Source organism: Hemitrygon akajei, chromosome 14 (assembly GCF_048418815.1).
Source record: "Hemitrygon akajei chromosome 14, sHemAka1.3, whole genome shotgun sequence".
In the NCBI taxonomy this organism is placed as follows: domain Eukaryota; kingdom Metazoa; phylum Chordata; class Chondrichthyes; order Myliobatiformes; family Dasyatidae; genus Hemitrygon; species Hemitrygon akajei.
This window is the reverse complement of record NC_133137.1, coordinates 15,625,597-15,643,285: the sequence shown is the minus strand read 5'-3', so window position 1 is coordinate 15,643,285 and position 17,689 is coordinate 15,625,597. Positions and strand designations below refer to the sequence as shown.

The window sequence follows — 17,689 nt, the reverse complement described above, 5'->3', positions numbered from 1 at the left end:
ATCACAGTATAATTTGGTTTAAAATAATTATGAGAAGACCTTTGAAAAATCTTAATGGAGAAAAACTCTTCTGAGAAAGAGCTAATTTCAATGATTTAGAAGTGTCAGAAGTGTTAAATAAATTGTCTGTCCATGCTTTCACAGAAGAAATAGGTAAGGTTAAACCAAGGAAGATAGTTATGAGCAGGAAAGTAAAGATTTATTTAAGAATGGAGTAATTTGCTTATGAGAAGAAACTGGACAAGCTAGGTCTGTTCTCGCTAAAGCAGAGGAAGGTAAGAGAAGTCTTGACCGAGTTACATAAGACTGAGGAAAAAGAGAGGGTAGGCTGCTGGAAACTTTTCCATTATCAAAGGTACATAAAATAAAAGATGCAGATTTGGGGTTAGAGGGAAGAGGAGATATGAGAAGGGACTTTCTTAACTTACAGGGATGAGCAGCTGGAATGCATCATCTGAGAGAATCGTTGAAGCTGAGGAATGCCGAGATGTGTATTTCAAATGCCTGGGGATGGAAGTCTATGGGCCACATTCAGGGAGATGGGAATATTCCAGACATATCCTCATTGATCAATGTGGATAGGTGGGCCCAATGATCTCTTTCCATATGGTACAGTTATTTGACATTGTTTGGATAGAGTGTATTTCTAGCTTGCTGAAGTAAAGATAAAAATAGTAAAGGTAGCTCTCTTCAGTCTTCTTTAGATACAGGTGTACTGCCTGAGGACTTGTTCAAGAAAGGAGAGATTGTTAAGTGGAATAATACACACAGGTTCCACCTAATATCAGGTGCCAAAGTTAATGCAGACCATTATAAACCATAAGGTAAAGAAATACTTGGGAGGCAGTGGTGATAATATGACAGAATTCACCATGCAATTTGAGAGGGAGATGATAAAGTCAGATGTAGCAATATTACAGTGGAGTAAAGGGTATTACAGAGACATGAGAGAGGAGCTGGCCAAAGTTGACTGGGAAAAGACACTAGCAGGGATGGCAACAGAACAGCAATGGCTGGAGTTTCTGGGAGCAATTCAGAAGGTGCAGGAGAGATACATCCCAAAGATTAAGAAATACTCTAAAGGGAGGATGAGGCAACTGTGGCTGACAAGGGAAATCAAAGACAGCATAGAAGGAAAAGAGGGGGCATACAATATAGCAAAAATTAGTGGGAAGTTAGAGGATTAAGAAGCTTTTAAAAACCGACAGAAGGCAACTAAAAAGACAGGGAGAGAAAAGATGACATATGAAGGTAAGCAACCAATAGTATAATAGAGCATACCATAAGTTTTTTTCAAATATATTAAGAGTAAAAGAGAGGCAAGAATGGATAATTGACAGCTGGAAAATGATGCTGAAGAGGTTGTCCTGGGGGACAAAGAAAAGGCAGATGAACTTAATAAATATTTTGTGTCATTCTTCACAGTGGAGGGCACTGGCAGTATACAAGGAAGCTGAGTGTCAGGGGGCAGAAGTGAGTGTAGTTGCTATTACTAAGGAGGAGCTACTTGAAAGCTGAAAGGTCTCAAGTCACCTGGACTGGATGGAATACAGCCCAAAGTTTTGAAAGAGGTAGTCAAAGAAATTGCAGAGGTGTTAGCAATGATCATTCAAGAGTTACTAGATTATAGAGTGGTTCAGAAAAACTGGAAAATTGAAAAGACCAAGGAGCCGATTATTGACTTCAAGAGGAGGAAACTGGGGGATCAGAGGTGGAGAGGGTCAACATTTTAAAATCCCTCGTTGTTACTATTTCAGAACCCTGGGCTCAGCACGAAAGTGCAATACAAACAAAGCACGGCAGTGCCTCAATTTAATTAGGAATTTGTGAAGATACAGCATGACATCTAAAACTTCGACAAACTGTAGATGGAGAGTGTGTTGACTGGCTGCATCTCAAACTGATTTGCAGACTAGTTTGGAAACACCAATGCCCTTGAATGGAAAATCCTATATAAAAGTAGTGGATACGGCCCTGAAGGACTTAGACAGGTTGGGAGAACGGGCAAAGAAGTGGATACGGCCCTGAAGGACTTAGACAGGTTGGGAGAACGGGCAAAGAAGTGGATACGGCCCTGAAGGACTTAGACAGGTTGGGAGAACGGGCAAAGTAGTGGATACGGCCGTGAAGGACTTAGACAGGTTGGGAGAATGGGCAAAGTAGTGGATACGGCCCTGAAGGACTTAGACAGGTTGGGAGAATGGGCAAAGTAGTGGATACGGCCGTGAAGGACTTAGACAGGTTGGGAGAACGGGCAAAGTAGTGGATACGGCCGTGAAGGACTTAGACAGGTTGGAAGAACGGGCAAAGTAGTGGATACGGCCCTGAAGGACTGAGACAGGTTGGGAGAATGGGCAAAGTAGTGGATACGGCCCTGAAGGACTTAGACAGGTTGGGAGAACGGGCAAAGAAGTGGATACGGCCCTAAAGGACTGAGACAGGTTGGAAGAACGGGCAAAGTAGTGGATACGGCCGTGAAGGACTTAAACAGGTTGGAAGAATGGGCAAAGTAGTGGATACGGCCCTGAAGGACTGAGACAGGTTGGGAGAATGGGCAAAGTAGTGGATACGGCCCTGAAGGACTTAGACAGGTTGGAAGAACGGGCAAAGTAGTGGATACGGCCCTGAAGGACTGAGACAGGTTGGGAGAACGGGCAAAGTAGTGGATACGGCCGTGAAGGACTTAAACAGGTTGGGAGAATGGGCAAAGTAGTGGATACGGCCCTGAAGGACTTAAACAGGTTGGAAGAACGGGCAAAGTAGTGGATACGGCCCTGAAGGACTTAGACAGGTTGGAAGAATGGGCAAAGTAGTGGATACGGCCCTGAAGGACTTAGACAGGTTGGAAGAACGGGCAAAGTAGTGGATACGGCCCTGAAGGACTGAGACAGGTTGGGAGAATGGGCAAAGTAGTGGATACGGCCCTGAAGGACTTAGACAGGTTGGGAGAACGGGCAAAGAAGTGGATACGGCCCTAAAGGACTGAGACAGGTTGGAAGAACGGGCAAAGTAGTGGATATGGCCGTGAAGGACTTAAACAGGTTGGAAGAATGGGCAAAGTAGTGGATACGGCCCTGAAGGACTGAGACAGGTTGGGAGAATGGGCAAAGTAGTGGATACGGCCCTGAAGGACTTAGACAGGTTGGAAGAACGGGCAAAGTAGTGGATACGGCCCTGAAGGACTGAGACAGGTTGGGAGAACGGGCAAAGTAGTGGATACGGCCGTGAAGGACTTAAACAGGTTGGGAGAATGGGCAAAGTAGTGGATACGGCCCTGAAGGACTTAAACAGGTTGGAAGAACGGGCAAAGTAGTGGATACGGCCCTGAAGGACTTAGACAGGTTGGAAGAATGGGCAAAGTAGTGGATACGGCCCTGAAGGACTGAGACAGGTTGGGAGAATGGGCAAAGTAGTGGATACGGCCCTGAAGGACTTAGACAGGTTGGAAGAACGGGCAAAGAAGTGGATACGGCCCTAAAGGACTTAGACAGGTTGGGAGAACGGGCAAAGAAGTGGCAGATGGAATATAGTATTAGGAAGTGTGTGATCATAAACTTTGGTAGAAGGAATAAAGGCAGAGACTAATGTCTAACAGGGAGAATGTTCAAAAATCAGAGGTGTAGGATTCTCTAAAGGTTAACTTGCAGGTTCAGTCAATGGTAAGGAAGCCAAATGCAATGTTAGCATTCAATTTGAGGGGACTAGAATATGCTGTAAAAGTAAGGCTGTCATGCTGAAACCTTATGAGTCAGTGGTCTGACTGCACTTGGAGTGTTGTGAGCAGCTTTGGGCTACTTATCTAAAAAAGGATGTGCTGACATTGGAGAGGGTCCAGACGATTATTGAGGGAATGAAAGGGTTAACTTATGAGGAGTCTTTGATGGCTCTCAGCCTGTACTCACGGGAGTTTAGCAGAATGAGGGGGGATCTCATTGAAACCTATTCAATATTGAAAGGTCGAGATAGAGTGTAAGTGGAGAGGACGTTTGCAATAATAGGCTAGCCTAGGACCAGAGGGCACAGCCTCTGAGTGGAGAGAAATCCATTTAGAACAGAGATGAGGAAGTATTTATTTAGCCAGAAGGTAGTGAATCATGGAATTAATTGCCACAGATGGCTGTGGAAGCCATGACATTGAGTATATTTAAAGCAAAGGATGATCGGTTCTTGATATGTCAGGGTGTGAAAGGCTACGGGGAAAAGGGAGGAGACTGGGATCGAGAGGGATAATAAATCAGACATGATAGAATGCTGGAGCAGACTCAATGGGCTAAATGGCCTAATTCTGCTCCTATGTCTTATGATTGGGGACCATCATTGGGAACCTTTGGGTTAATCAAAGAGAGGCAACATGGTTTTGCCAAAGGGTAAATAATGAATGAATTTATGTTTTTTTTATGAAATGTCAGAGAAGATTCATCTTGGTATCTCAGTAGATGTACATTTACATTGTAAGTGAGGCATTCAACAAGGGTTTATTGAAGGCTGCAGATTTAAAAGGCAGGTGGCAACAAAACACAAAATTGGTTCAGTGCCAAGAAGCAAAGTAGCACAGCACAGCAGATTGATGTGTTCCAGACTGTGAAGTCATTGATGTTCTTCAAGGACTGGTTCTGTGCCTTTTTGTTCTTTAATGAATGGCCTAGTCTTAAGCACAAGGAACCATACCATACATCTGAAAATGACATGAATGTGGCAGAACAATTGATGAAGATGAGAATTCAGGATGGGAGGCAAATAATGAAATGGGCAGAAGAATGATAGATGGAATCCATTGTGAGGCTAAGCACAGCTCCATTGCCATTTTTTAGTTTGCTGGCAGCACCACTGTCATTGGCCGAATCAAAGATGATGATGAATCAACATATAGGAGGGAGATTGGAAACCTGGCTGAGTGGAGCCACAACAACCATTACTCAATGTCAGCAGGACCAAGGAGCTGATTATTGACTTCACAAAGGTGAAACTGGAGGTCCATGAGCCAGTCTTCATCAAAGGAACCGAAGTGGAGAGGGTCAACAATTTTAAATTCCTCGGTGTTTTCATTTCAGAGGAATTGTCCTGGGCGCAATGTTTAAGTGTAATTACGAAGAAAGCACAGCAGTGCCTCTACTTCCTTAGAAGTTAGCAAAGATTCAGCACGACATCAAAAACTTTGCCAGATTTCTAAACTGTAGATGTGTGGTGGAGAGTATTTTGACTGGCTGCATCACAGACTGATATGGAAACACCAATGCCCTTGAACAGAAATGCAGTGGATATGGCCCAGTCTATCACAGGGAAAGCCCTTTCCACCACCGTGCAAATTCACATGGAGTGTGGTCTCAGGAAAGTAGCATCCATCACCCAGGCCATGCTCTCTTCTCGCTGCTGCCATTAGGAAGAAGGTACAGGAGCCTCAGGACTCACCAGGTTCAGAAACAGTTATTAGCCCTGAATCATCAAACTTTTGAACCAGACGGGTTGAATTCACTCAACTTCACTTACCCATCACTAACTGTTCCCACAAATTATGGACTCACTTTCAAGGACTCTTCATCTCATGTTCTGAATATTTATTGCATATTTATTTACTATTATTTTTTTCATTTGTTATTTGCACAGTTTATTGTCTTTCGCACACTGGTTGTTTGCCTGTCCTGTTGGGTGTGGCCTTTCATTGATTCTATTGTGTTTCTTGGATTTACTGTGAATGCCTGCAAGAAAACATCGATAATAAATTTGCTTTGAACCTTGAACCTTCTGGAAAGATGTGAAATGAAGCATCTTGGAACTACTATACAGTTTATAGCGCTAATTGAAAAAGAGTATGTGCGGAAAAAATCTTCAGAAACAAGGAGAGAATTTGATGAGGTGCTCTGAAGATTATCTGAGATGCACAAACTTATGAACTGAACAAACAATGTAAGGCAAAGGGATTTTGCTGGAATGTGATTAACCACTTTCTATTGAGGAATATTGAGAATAATTCTATGCACTACTCTTTAGCAAAGATACAGTATATAAAGGCTTTGAAGTGGGTATAGGGTGTTCTATCAGGGTATTACCCATTTTGAGGAGTAGATCAGAAGATCAGGTTAACCACCTTAGAAGCAATAAGCTTAGAACAGGTGACCACAATTATGTCTGGTTCTGATAGAGTCAATAAAACAAAACTATTATTCCCATTGTGTGAGTCAAAACAAATGATACCTTATGCTTGTAGAAACTATCATTGCTCTTCAAATTTATTGGAAGCCTGGAAATGATTTTGCAGAAGTTGTATTTTTTTGAACTTACTGTCAATGTCAACCGGACATTCATCTGTGTTCTCCACATGGCTTGCTTCTTCTGTCATGATTATATTTTCTATGTCTTTCATTGACAAATGTTCACAAAATGCCTCATACAGAAGTCTCTTCAGCTCTTCCACTGTCATTCGTTGCATATCACACTGTAAGAGAAGGCGAAGTACAGTATGTCAAGCCAGTATTCCCAGAGTACAGAGATCATTACTATAACCATTGTACTTCTGTCAGCAACAGTTATCAATAGAAGCTTGCAAAGGGATTCTGTGCTTAGCTGATAAGAGTTACTTAATTGTAACTCAAGCTGGAACCTTCATTGAATCTCAAGCCTTTTGAACATTTTGGCCACTTTAGTATTCTGTAGTAATATTTCAATTGAATTCATAATTTAATTGTTTAGGGAGCTTTTTGCCATTCCAGCTTCTCCTCCTCCCCCCCCCCTCACCTACCTCTCTTCCCCACCCCTCACCTGGATTCACCTAACACCTTCATGCTCCTTCTTCTCCCCATCCCCAAACCCATTTATTCTGGCTTCTGTCCTCTTTCCTTTCAGTCTTGCTGAAGGATCTCATCCAGAAACATCGACCGTTCACTTGCCTCCATAAAAGCTGCTGGACCCAATATGTTCCTCCAGCATTCTTTGAGTGTTGCTCCAGATTTCCAGTCTCTCGTGTGTCTCCTGTCTTGCATCTAATATTACTATGAAAGAATTTCCCACCAGAATGTGATGTAGTTACCACTAGTGGGACAAAATATCATGACCTAGAAATGTAATTCTGACTTGGAACCTGTTTTGAACATGAACAGACCCACCCTAGAATTACACGCAAGCTTTTCATCCATGCACCTCTTGTCATAACTCAAAAGCTTCAGTGGTGTCAATCACAAACTTCCTTCAAACAAAATGACTTGTGAATAATTTCATCAACTTTTGTCAACAAATGATACCATCTGACACTAATTAACAACACAGACACAAAATGCTGGAGGAATTTAGCAAGTCAGGCAGTATCTGTGAAGGGGACTAAACAGCCAATGTTTTGGGCCACCTTGAGCACACCGGTGGTCCTTAACTGGGGACTCTCAGCAGTCAACTCAACTGTGACCTTGAGGGTGTACCTGGAGAATTTTCACATATCGTGCAACGTAGAACAGTACAGCACAGTATAGACGCTTTGACCCATGATATTGTGCTGACCTTTTAGCCTACTCCAACATTCATCTAACCCTTCCTTCCCACAAAGCCATCCGGGTGTCTTTCATCCATTAAGAGTCTCTTAAACGCCCCTAATGTATTTGCCTCTACCACCACCCCTGGCAGAGCATTCCACACATTTACCACTCTCAGTGTTAAAAAAAAAAACACCTCTGACATCCCCCCATACTTACCTTCAATCACCTTGCTGCCCAGGGGAAAAGGTGTTGGATATCCACTCTGTCTATGTCATCTCATCGTGTTGTCTCACAATGTCTAGTTGTGTCATCTCATTGAAGCCAGAGGAATTGCTTCAAACACAGCTCGTTCTATCATAGAATGACCCACCGTGATGCCTATAGGCATGTGGGGCGCTGTGGTAGTGTAGTGGTTAGCACGACACTATTATGGCTCGGGGCATCGGAGTTTGGGGTTCAATTCCAGCGCCGTCAGTACATCCTCCCCATGAATTTTGTAGGCCTCCTTGAACATTTCACAGACGTACCGGTTCGTAGGTAAATTGGGCATTGTAAATTGTCCTGTGATTAGGCTAGGGTTAAATGGGTGGGCTGCTTTTTGGGCTGGAAGGGTCTGCTCCATGTTGTATCTCTAAATAAGTAAAATAAAGTTGCCCATTTGGTGATAATACGTGTATTGTCAGCATTGCTCTTTTCTGATGAGCATCAGAATGGACCAAAGGCTTCCAAAAGATGGGTGATACCTTCCATCTTTCCAAAGCAGCTGAGACTCCGCTTGTGACTATGGACTTGGCTGCCATAGACACCATGTCCAGAGGAGCTCCAGAAATGAATGACAATATGTTCTTCTCCTCACGTCACATGCCTCTCTCATTCCATGGTCACTTTCTCCAATGACGTGGAGATGGGTTTGATTGTGCCCCACCAGTTGCACTCCCCGCTCCGTATGACTGTCGTGCCTTTCTCATTTCAGTGATGTGAGGGTGATCTGACCGGCTGAGAGCAGTTGAGTTGCAAGAGCCAGCTGTAGCTTCACACATGCATATCTCCAGTCAGTTTGGGAGAAGAAGAGGTCTGTTTGGAGATGAGTCATTAGGCCAACATACATGCCAGCTCCCTGGAGGGCAGGCAAGATCTCAATTTCCACACCACAGGGCTCGGTTTGAGAATTATATTGATGAGGGCTGATTCACCTGCACATCAGGATCATAAGGGCATTGTCTGATCTCCTTGAAAGGCTGCATTCATTAAGCATGATGTGCACTGTAATCTACTAGTAATGAATCACAAGATATTTTATTCAACAGCTTGCTCCTTTTAAAAAAGAAGGGAACGGAGTTTGCAATCTAATTTCAATGCCACTTACTTAGAGTCATAGTCATTGAACGCTACAGGAGAGAAACAGGGCCTTCAGACCATCTAGTCCATGTCTGGTCCCATCAATCTATGTCTGGACCATAGACTTCCACGCCCCTCCCATCCACGTACTTACCTTAAGTGTTGAAATCAAACCCGTATCCACCACTTCCACTGGCAGCTCGTTCCACACTCTCACCAGCTTCTGAGTGAAGAAGATCCCCTCATGCTCCCCTTAAACTTTTCACCTTTCACCTTTAACCTTTCATCTCTCACTTAAAAACACTCTTACAATCCAATAATGCATTAAAGTACGGTGTAATGAAATTCTTGAATGTGATTTTGCTGGATGACCCTCTTACACAACCACAGCTAAGGTGTTCATGTCAATTAAGGAGGATGGACAGAGTTCCTGGGACGAACTAAAATGAGCAGATGCACTGCATTGTGTTGGTGCAGAGCACCTCCTGCACACACCACAGAGGCCCGGGTGCAGTTGGGTGGGGGGTGAAGTCTCAATGGCAAGACCACACTCTCTGAATAAGACAATAAAAAAGCGGTTCAAGGCATTTTAGACAACATTCGCTTCTGTGATATTCTCAATCTATTCCTTTGCAGCCTATTTGCGGTTCTTGCTGGCCCAGATAGAGTGAAAAGGCAGGGTGTTGGGACTGGAGCCGAGGGGCGGGCCAATTCCGGGACACTTACTCATCTCTCCATGGCGTCGAGGCTGATCGGCACTTGGTGTCTGCGAGCTTCACGGCGACTTGCCCGTGCTGTGTGATGAACTGAGCCCAGGTTAAGGGCCTACTCCTGCTGCTCCAGGCACCGAGTCCAGGAACTCAATTTGGTTTGGAATGTTGTTGTTTGCTTTAATTGTCTGCACGATTTGTGTTCTTTTCTCTCTCTCTCTCTCTGCGCATTGAGTGTTGGGCCATTTTCTAAATGGGTTCAATCAGGTTTCTTGTTTCGTGGCTGCCTGTAAGCAGACGAATCTCAAGGTTGTATAATTTATACATACTTTGATAATAAATGTACTTTGAGCTTTGAACAATGCATTGGAGATCTACGCAGATATTAAGTCTAATTTAATATCTATGTAAATATTGAATGCCGATCTAATAATATCAACACAATAACTATTGCATTGATATCTCCCACTAAAGCAAGATCTCTTCGGCTTTGGGCCACTCAAAATTTGATACTTATTAATGTGTTGGTGTGCGGGTGCAGTTGGATTTGGACAAATTCAACCTCAAAACTCTCAAGGCAAACTTTCATAGTTGTGGAGGATGTTGGATCAACCTGCACACATACTTCTGAGGCACGTCCCTACTGATTTACAAAGCCTACTGGATTGAACCAGCATGGACTATACTACAAAATGTCTGGCACATGTCAACTGATGGCCAGTAAAGTGAATAGCTAGAAACACTTCCATAAAAAAGCCTGCAATACCCAGCAGCAAAAGGAAGAAGATAAAAGAGTCAGTGAAAATGTAGAAATACTAACACTCATCTGCACCATTTCCTAAGTGTGTTGGACAAAAAAAAATCTTGACTGAGGGCTTTTAAAAATTTCCTTTGGTAAATTTGTGAAGGAAAGATCAATACAGTACCAATAAATATGCTAGTCATCCAAATAAGGCTGAATGAAGATGAACATAATTTAGACCACATAATATATATTTCTGTCATATTGTATTTTGTGTTGCATGTATTTATAATGGGTTACGGTAATTCGTCAGGTGGGTTGGGGGGAGGTAGAAGCAAATGAGTATGGTCACATATTTACATTTTGTCCTCATTAGTTTAGTTAGAGAGGGGGTGAGCCAGGGAATGAATATTTTTATTGACTGCTAATTACTCTCGTTTCACTTATTTTGCTAATATTGCTGTGTAAGTTAGTTCGTCTTTGCAGGTTTTGTAATATAGGATCGAATGCACTTTTTTGGACTTGGAAGTATGTCTCACCTCACTCAGTCTCTCAGTGGTGTTGGTTTGATTTTCAAGGAATGGTGACAATATACCATCACGTAAAGTCATTGTACCATGCCACATTCAGTTATTCAATAATCTGAAGGATACGGACATCATGGGCACAGAGCTCCCCACCATTGAGGACATCTGCAAAAGGCAGTGCCTCAAGAAGGTCTCTCACCATCTTCTCATTACCATGAGGGAGGAGGTACAGGAGCCAGCCAGCAGATGCACACTCAACATTTTAGGAACAGCTTCTTGCCCTCTGCCATTGGACTTCTGAATGCCTCACTCTTTTGTGCTACATATTTCTTTTAATTTTTATTGCAACTTCTATTTTTTTTATGTTTTGCACTCTCCTGCAGCCACGAAACAGCAAATTTGCTGGCATGAACTCTTTTCTGATCCTCCATTTTCTGATTGATCTTTAACAGGAAAACAAAGAGTTAAGAATACATCTTGGCCCTTTTTGTTCAGGTAGGATGCATTGTCATGTTATAGATTAACTCATCGTAACACACTTGTATTTTTCACTTGAATCCCTCTCGTGAGTTCTGATGAACATCCATCATCATTATGTTCTTGTGAGTTGCTGTCAGAAAGTGAAGGACTCTAGCATTCAAATCAGATTTATTTCCATCTGGCACTATTTGAAAACAGATGATATACTGCTTATTCTCAAGTGGCTTCACTGCTATTGGTTTAACGCGAAGTTGTAAAGAATCCTGAATCTCCTTGCCACTTAGATCAATCAACAGTATTCATTCCCAAGTAACTCAGCCCTGTCGCTTGGCTGAAAGATTGCTTGCTTGTTGTTCATGCTTTGCCTGGGTTAAGCATAGCAATTATATCTGAGTGCTAATTTCTTTCAATTGTTTTCTGGTGATTATGCATGCTCTCATTATCAGTTTAGTCTCTTGTAATAGACTCTGGAGGCTAAATTCTACAGCTCTGGTAAAGATTGATGGGGGATTAGACCATGCCCATTATTTTTGCAGTAGGTGTAGGCTGATTTACATGATTGCTGCACCCAACCTACACCAACCAGGCCATTTAAATAAGCTGGTTCATTTAAACTTGCAGCCAATATCGTGTGTAGCAAGAAACACCTTAAGAAATGGCCAGCAATAATTAACAACTAAAAAGCAAAGTCCTCCAAGAGGACCACAACCTTCTTGTAGAGTTTGGAGGCTTGCATGCCTCAATGACCCAGAGAGCTGTGTTGGCTGGAGTCAGGGTTTTATGCTTTGGCTCTTGGTAAGGTCACGCATACCAAACAGGTCAAAGGGTAGAGGCCAGACTAAGAGTGGTCCACCGGTCCTCCTGATTTAGGGGTTTAGCTCAGGGCTGACAACCCTGACTGGTCAAAAAACAATTGTTAACAGAGACAACGATGAAGAGTCATATAACCATATAACAATTACAGCATGTAAACAGGCCATCTCTGCCCCTCTAGTCCCTGCCGAACACTTAATCTCACCCAGTCCCACCGACCTGCACTCAGCCCAAAACCCTCCATTCCTTTCCTGTCCATGTACCTAACAATTTTTTTTAAAATGACAATATTGAACCTGCCTCTACCACTTCTACTGGAAGCTTGTTCCATACAGCTACCACTCTCTGAGTAAAGAAGTTCCCCCTCGTGTTACCCTTAAACTTTTGCCCCTTAACTCTCAACTCATGTCCTCTTGTTTGAATCTTCCCTACTCTCAATGGAAAAAGCCTCTCCACGTCAACTCGATCTATCCTCCTCATTATTTTAAATACCTCTATCAAGTCCCCCCTCAACCTTCTACGCTCCAAAGAATAATGACCTAACTTGTTCAACCTTTCTCTGTAACTTAGGTGCTGAAGCCCAGGTAAAATTCTAGCAAATCTCCTCTGTACTCTCTCTATTTTGTTGACATCTTTCCCATAAATCGGTGACCAGAACCGTGCACAATAACAATGCACACAACCCTTCTATACAGACAGAGATGGCGGACGTCCTTTCACTGCTGCCCTAAACGCCAGCGATGTAACGAGCAGTGGGTAAAGTGGGAAGAACAAATTGTCCTCCACTAGTTAACTGGGATTGCCGATCCTCTGTCAAGTAGGGATAAGAACGGCTCTGTAGAGCACTAACTTGTAAATTGCATTTGGAAAGTGTTCCCCTAATCTTGATGCTTCAATCCCATGCCTGTAGTCTGTCAGATCATTAGTCTAGATCAAGGGTTCCCAACCTGGGGTCCATGGTATTGGTCCATGGCATAAACAAAATTGGGAACCCTTGGTCTCGGTGGTGGGTTACACTGAGCACAGGAGTGATCAGATAACATTTCTAACGTATTGTGGCATGCTTTGATCTGTAAAATTTGGCTTGGTATTTTATTGTGTGCTGGCCTTTGTCTTTGTTCTGAGCCAGGTAGACGATATAATGGAAGTAAGTCATAGAATCGTTGAGCACAGCATCAGGACCTTCCGCTTACCCGGTGTGTATAGATCATCAAGCTTCCACAGAGACTGGTTCTATTTTACTCCCCCAACGCGGCCATCAACTCCACCGCACCAAATTCTTCCACGCACCCACACACTAGGGGTACCGACCAATTCACAGAGTTTTGAGGTGTGGAAACCCCCACGGGGTCACATGGAGAACATGCAAACTCCAGCACTGGAGGTCAGGATCAGACATGGGCTGCTGGAGTTGACAGCACTGGTGTCCGCATGGAATGGGTGACCACTCTGTCACCCCCACCTCCCCCGGTCACGACAGCATTGATGAAACAGGACTTTGGACTGCATTTACTGACGTTGCAGTTAGACAACTCGCACAAGGGCAACTCTCAGAGAGGGGCTGCCCAATTTGCTTCTTCCCTTGTGCTCACCTCGTACTTCCAGCTAGTCACTTAGCAGGTGGCAAGGACCGATCGGCGTGCACAATGAATCTTGACAGCCGCACTGCCGAATTGTGAGACTGCTCGATATTAGTCCAATGGACTATAGATTGTTACGTTAACAAACTCAGATTGCCCGGTGTACCAGGTTGCTTGCAGTGCCAGCTGAGGATGCATTGAGTTCATGATTAACGTGTGTAAGCGACTGTGTACCCAAATCACCAGCCATCTCAACAGCATACACAAAATGCTGAAGGAACTCAGCAGGCCAGGCAGCATCAATGGAAAAGAGTACAGTCAACATTTCAGGCTGAGACTCTCATTGGGACTGGAGAAAGAGAGGTGAGAACTCAGAAGTGGGGGGGGGGAGGGGGAGGAAAAAGTACAAGGTGGTAGGTGATAGGTGAATCTGGGGGAGGGGGAGGGGTGAAGTAAGGAGCTGGGAAATTGATTGGTGAAAGAAGTAAAGGGCAGGAGAAGGGGGAATCTGATAGGAGAGGGTAGAAGACCATTGAAGAAAGGGAATGGGGAGGAGCAGCAGAGGGAGGTGATGGGCAGGTAAGGAGATAAGGTGAGAGAGGGAAATGGGATTGGGGGAATGGTGAAGGGGGGGCAATTACCAGAAGCTCGAGAATTCAATGATCCTGCCATTAGATTAGAGGCTACACAGATGGAATATCAGGTGTTGCTCCTCCAACCCGAGTGTGGCCTCATCGCGGCAGTAGAGGGGGCCATGGACTGACACATCGGAATGGGAATGGGAAGTAGAAGTGAAATGGGTGGCCACCGGCAAATCTCGCTTTTACTGGTGGACGTAGGTTTTCGGCAAAGTGGTCTCCCAATCTCGGTTGGATCTCACCGATATACAGGAGGACGCACCGGGAGCATTGAATAGAGTAGATGGCCCCAACTGACTCACAGCCGAAGTATCACCTCACCTGTTTGGGATCCTGGATGGTAGTGAGGGAGGTGGTATAGGGGCAGGTGTGGCACTTGTTTAGCTTGCAAGGGTAAGAATCAGGAGGGAGATCAGTTGGGAGGGACAAATGGAGAAGGGAATCCCGTTGGAAGTGATCCCTGTAGTAAATAGAATGTGGGGGCAGTGAAAGGTGTGTTTGGTGGTGGGATCCTGTTGGAAATGGCGAAAGTTCTGGAGAATTATGTGAAGGATGCGGAGGCTAGTGGGGTGGTAGGTGAGGACAAGAGGAACCCTATCCCCGGTGGGGTGGCAGGAGGATGGGTTGCGGGCAGAATTGCACAAAATGCACCATCAGCCATCTCATCAGGAAAATTCCCTTCTCATTCAATGGCTGCCCTTGGCTTGAGGTGATTAAATGTAGATGGCACAGTGGACTGCAACAGGATGGAGGCATCCAGCCTGCTGACAGGACACTAAGCGCTCATACACTGGCCCAGCCAGAAGGACATTGAGGGACTGGTACCTTCTTTGATTAATGTACACTAACAGATTTGACATGAAATGCACCACAGCAGCCCTGCATCACAAGCATATCTGTCATCTTTATAGAACAGAGAGCGCTCTCTCTCTCTCTCTCTCTCTCTCTCTCTCTCTCCCTCTTTCTCAATCCAGTTTTGCGAGCAGAGAGAAGGAAATGTATTTAGCTCTCTTTGAAAAGTGATTGTCAGTGACCTCCGTTATATATCAAACTGAGAAGCATTTCGAATGTCTTTAGCTCCAGCCTGCAAGAGTAAGAGTATAAGAGATCACAGTCATCTTGACAGCCTCTGGCAGTCCTCACCCTGTACTAGGTGGTATGGACATGGCAGGTGGCAGGTCTCAGTAAACAAGTCCTGATTGAATTGCAGCTCAGTCACACTCTGTTCCTTGCTGAGATTAGTTGACAAACTGTCCTCCCTGGACACCCAGCGAAGATTTGCCCTTCTGCAAAGTGCGTTCTCCTACTCCCCTTTATCCTGTTCTACCTGCTCTCTGCTCTTTCTTCCTTTCATGACGTTCTCTATGGAATGCTTACTCACCTGGCTAGGAGTTCAAGATAAGCTTCTTTAACATCTACCATAATATCACCCATGCTTCAGTCACATCAGTATCCTCTAGAAAGTAGCTTGTCAGACTGCAACTGATAGTGGAATTAGCAACCAAGCTGGATGTGAGTCCTTACAGATGCTGAATGTTTTCAGCAATACGAGAAATGAGGATGAAATCCATTAGAGAGCAAGGGTCAGCTCCAGTGCTATTGTTGAATCAGCAATATTGTTCCATACTCACTGATAATTGAGATAGTCAGCTGTATTCTTCATATATGTACTAGCTGTGCACTAGCTAACTAACGTCCCTACCAACACAATGTCCACTGGAACTCAACCACAACTTGAGTGAACATAGAATATTACAGCACAGAACAGGTCCTTTGTCCACATGACGTGCCAACTTGTTAACCTACTCTAATATCAATCTAACCCTTACCTCCTCTACAGCCCTCCGTTGTTCTATCACCCATGCACCTAGTTTAAATTTCATAAACTCATAAATTTCATAAGCGATCTTGAAGTAAAGGAGCCCTTAGGAGGTAGTGACCATAATATGATAAGTTTTTATCTGCAATTTGAGAAGGATAAGGGCAGATCGGAGATGTCGGTGTTGCAGTTGAATAGGGGAAACTATGGAGCCATGAGGGAGGAGCTGGCCAAAGTTAACTGGATGGATATCCTAGCAGAAAAGACAGTGGAACAGCAATGGCAGGTATTCTTGGGAATAATGCACAAGGTGCAAAATCAGTTCATCCCCAGGAGAAGGAAGGATTCAAAGGGGGAAAGGGGCCACAGTGGTTGACAAAGGAAGTCAGAGATTGCATAGCATTAAAAAAAAGGAAATATGACAGAGCTAAGGTGAGTGGGAGGACAGATGATTGGGAAGTTTTTAAGGAACAGCAGAACTTAACTAAAAAGGCAATACGGGGGTGGGGGGGGGGGAAATGAGGTGCGAACGCAAGCTAGCCAGGAATATAAAGGAGGATAGCAAAAGCTTTTTTAGGTATGTGAAGAGAAAGAAGATAGTTTGCGCCCTAGAAGAATGTTGGGCCCTTGAAGAATGAATTGGGTGAAATTGTTATGGGAAACAGAGAAATGGCAAAAGAATTTAATAAGTACTTTAGATCTGTCTTCACTAGGGAAGACGCAAGCAATCTCCCAAATGTATGGATGGGCCAAGGACATAAGGTAACAGAGGAAATGAAACAGATTGACATTAGGAAGGAAACGGTGATGAGTAGACTGATGGGACTGAAGGCTGACAAATCCCCAGGTCCAGATGGTCTGCATCCTAGGGTACTAAAGGAGGTGGCCCCGGAAATTGCGGATGCATTGGTAATCATTTTCCAATGTTCCTTAGATTCAGGATCAGTTCCTGAGGATTGGAGAATGGCTAATGTTATCCCACTTTTTAAGAAAGGAGGGAGGGAGAAAACAGAGAACTATCATCCTGTCAGCCTAACATCAGTAGTGGGGAAGATGCTAGAGTCCATTATTAAGGATGAAATAGTGGCATATCTAGATAGCAGTGATAGGATTGGGCTGAGCCGGCATGGATTTACCAAGGGCAAATCATGCTTGACTAATCTATTGGAGTTTTTCTAGGATGTAACCAAGAAGTTAGACAAGGGAGATCCAGTGGATGTAGTGTACCTCGATTTTCAGAAGGCATTTGATAAGGTCCCACATAGGAGATTGGTGGGTAAAATCAGAGCTCATGGCATTGGGGGGAAGATATTGACATGGATAGAAAACTGGTTGGCAGATAGAAAGCAAAGGGTAATGGTGAATGGGTGTTTCTCGGAATGACTAGTGGGGTGCCACAGGGCTCGGTATTGGGACCACAGCTGTTTACGATTTACATCAATGATTTAGATGAAGGCATTGAGAATAACATCAGCAAGTTTGCTGATAGTACTAAGCTGGATGGCAGTGTGACATGTGATGAGGGTGTTAGGAGAATTCAGGGTGACTTGGATAGGCTGAGTGAGTGGGCAGATACTTGGCA

The 17,689-nt window shown here is 44.0% G+C and overlaps 1 protein-coding gene across 1 annotated transcript in view; it reads right to left on the bottom strand.

Moving 5' to 3' along the window:
- Positions 1-17,689, bottom strand: part of cabp7a (calcium binding protein 7a) — an 85,653-nt gene that overhangs the window by 8,088 nt on the left and 59,876 nt on the right. Inside the window, exon 4 of the mRNA XM_073065506.1 lies at positions 6,280-6,433. Within this exon, the coding sequence (XP_072921607.1) occupies positions 6,280-6,433 (154 nt within the window). The remainder of the gene's footprint in view (positions 1-6,279; positions 6,434-17,689) is intronic.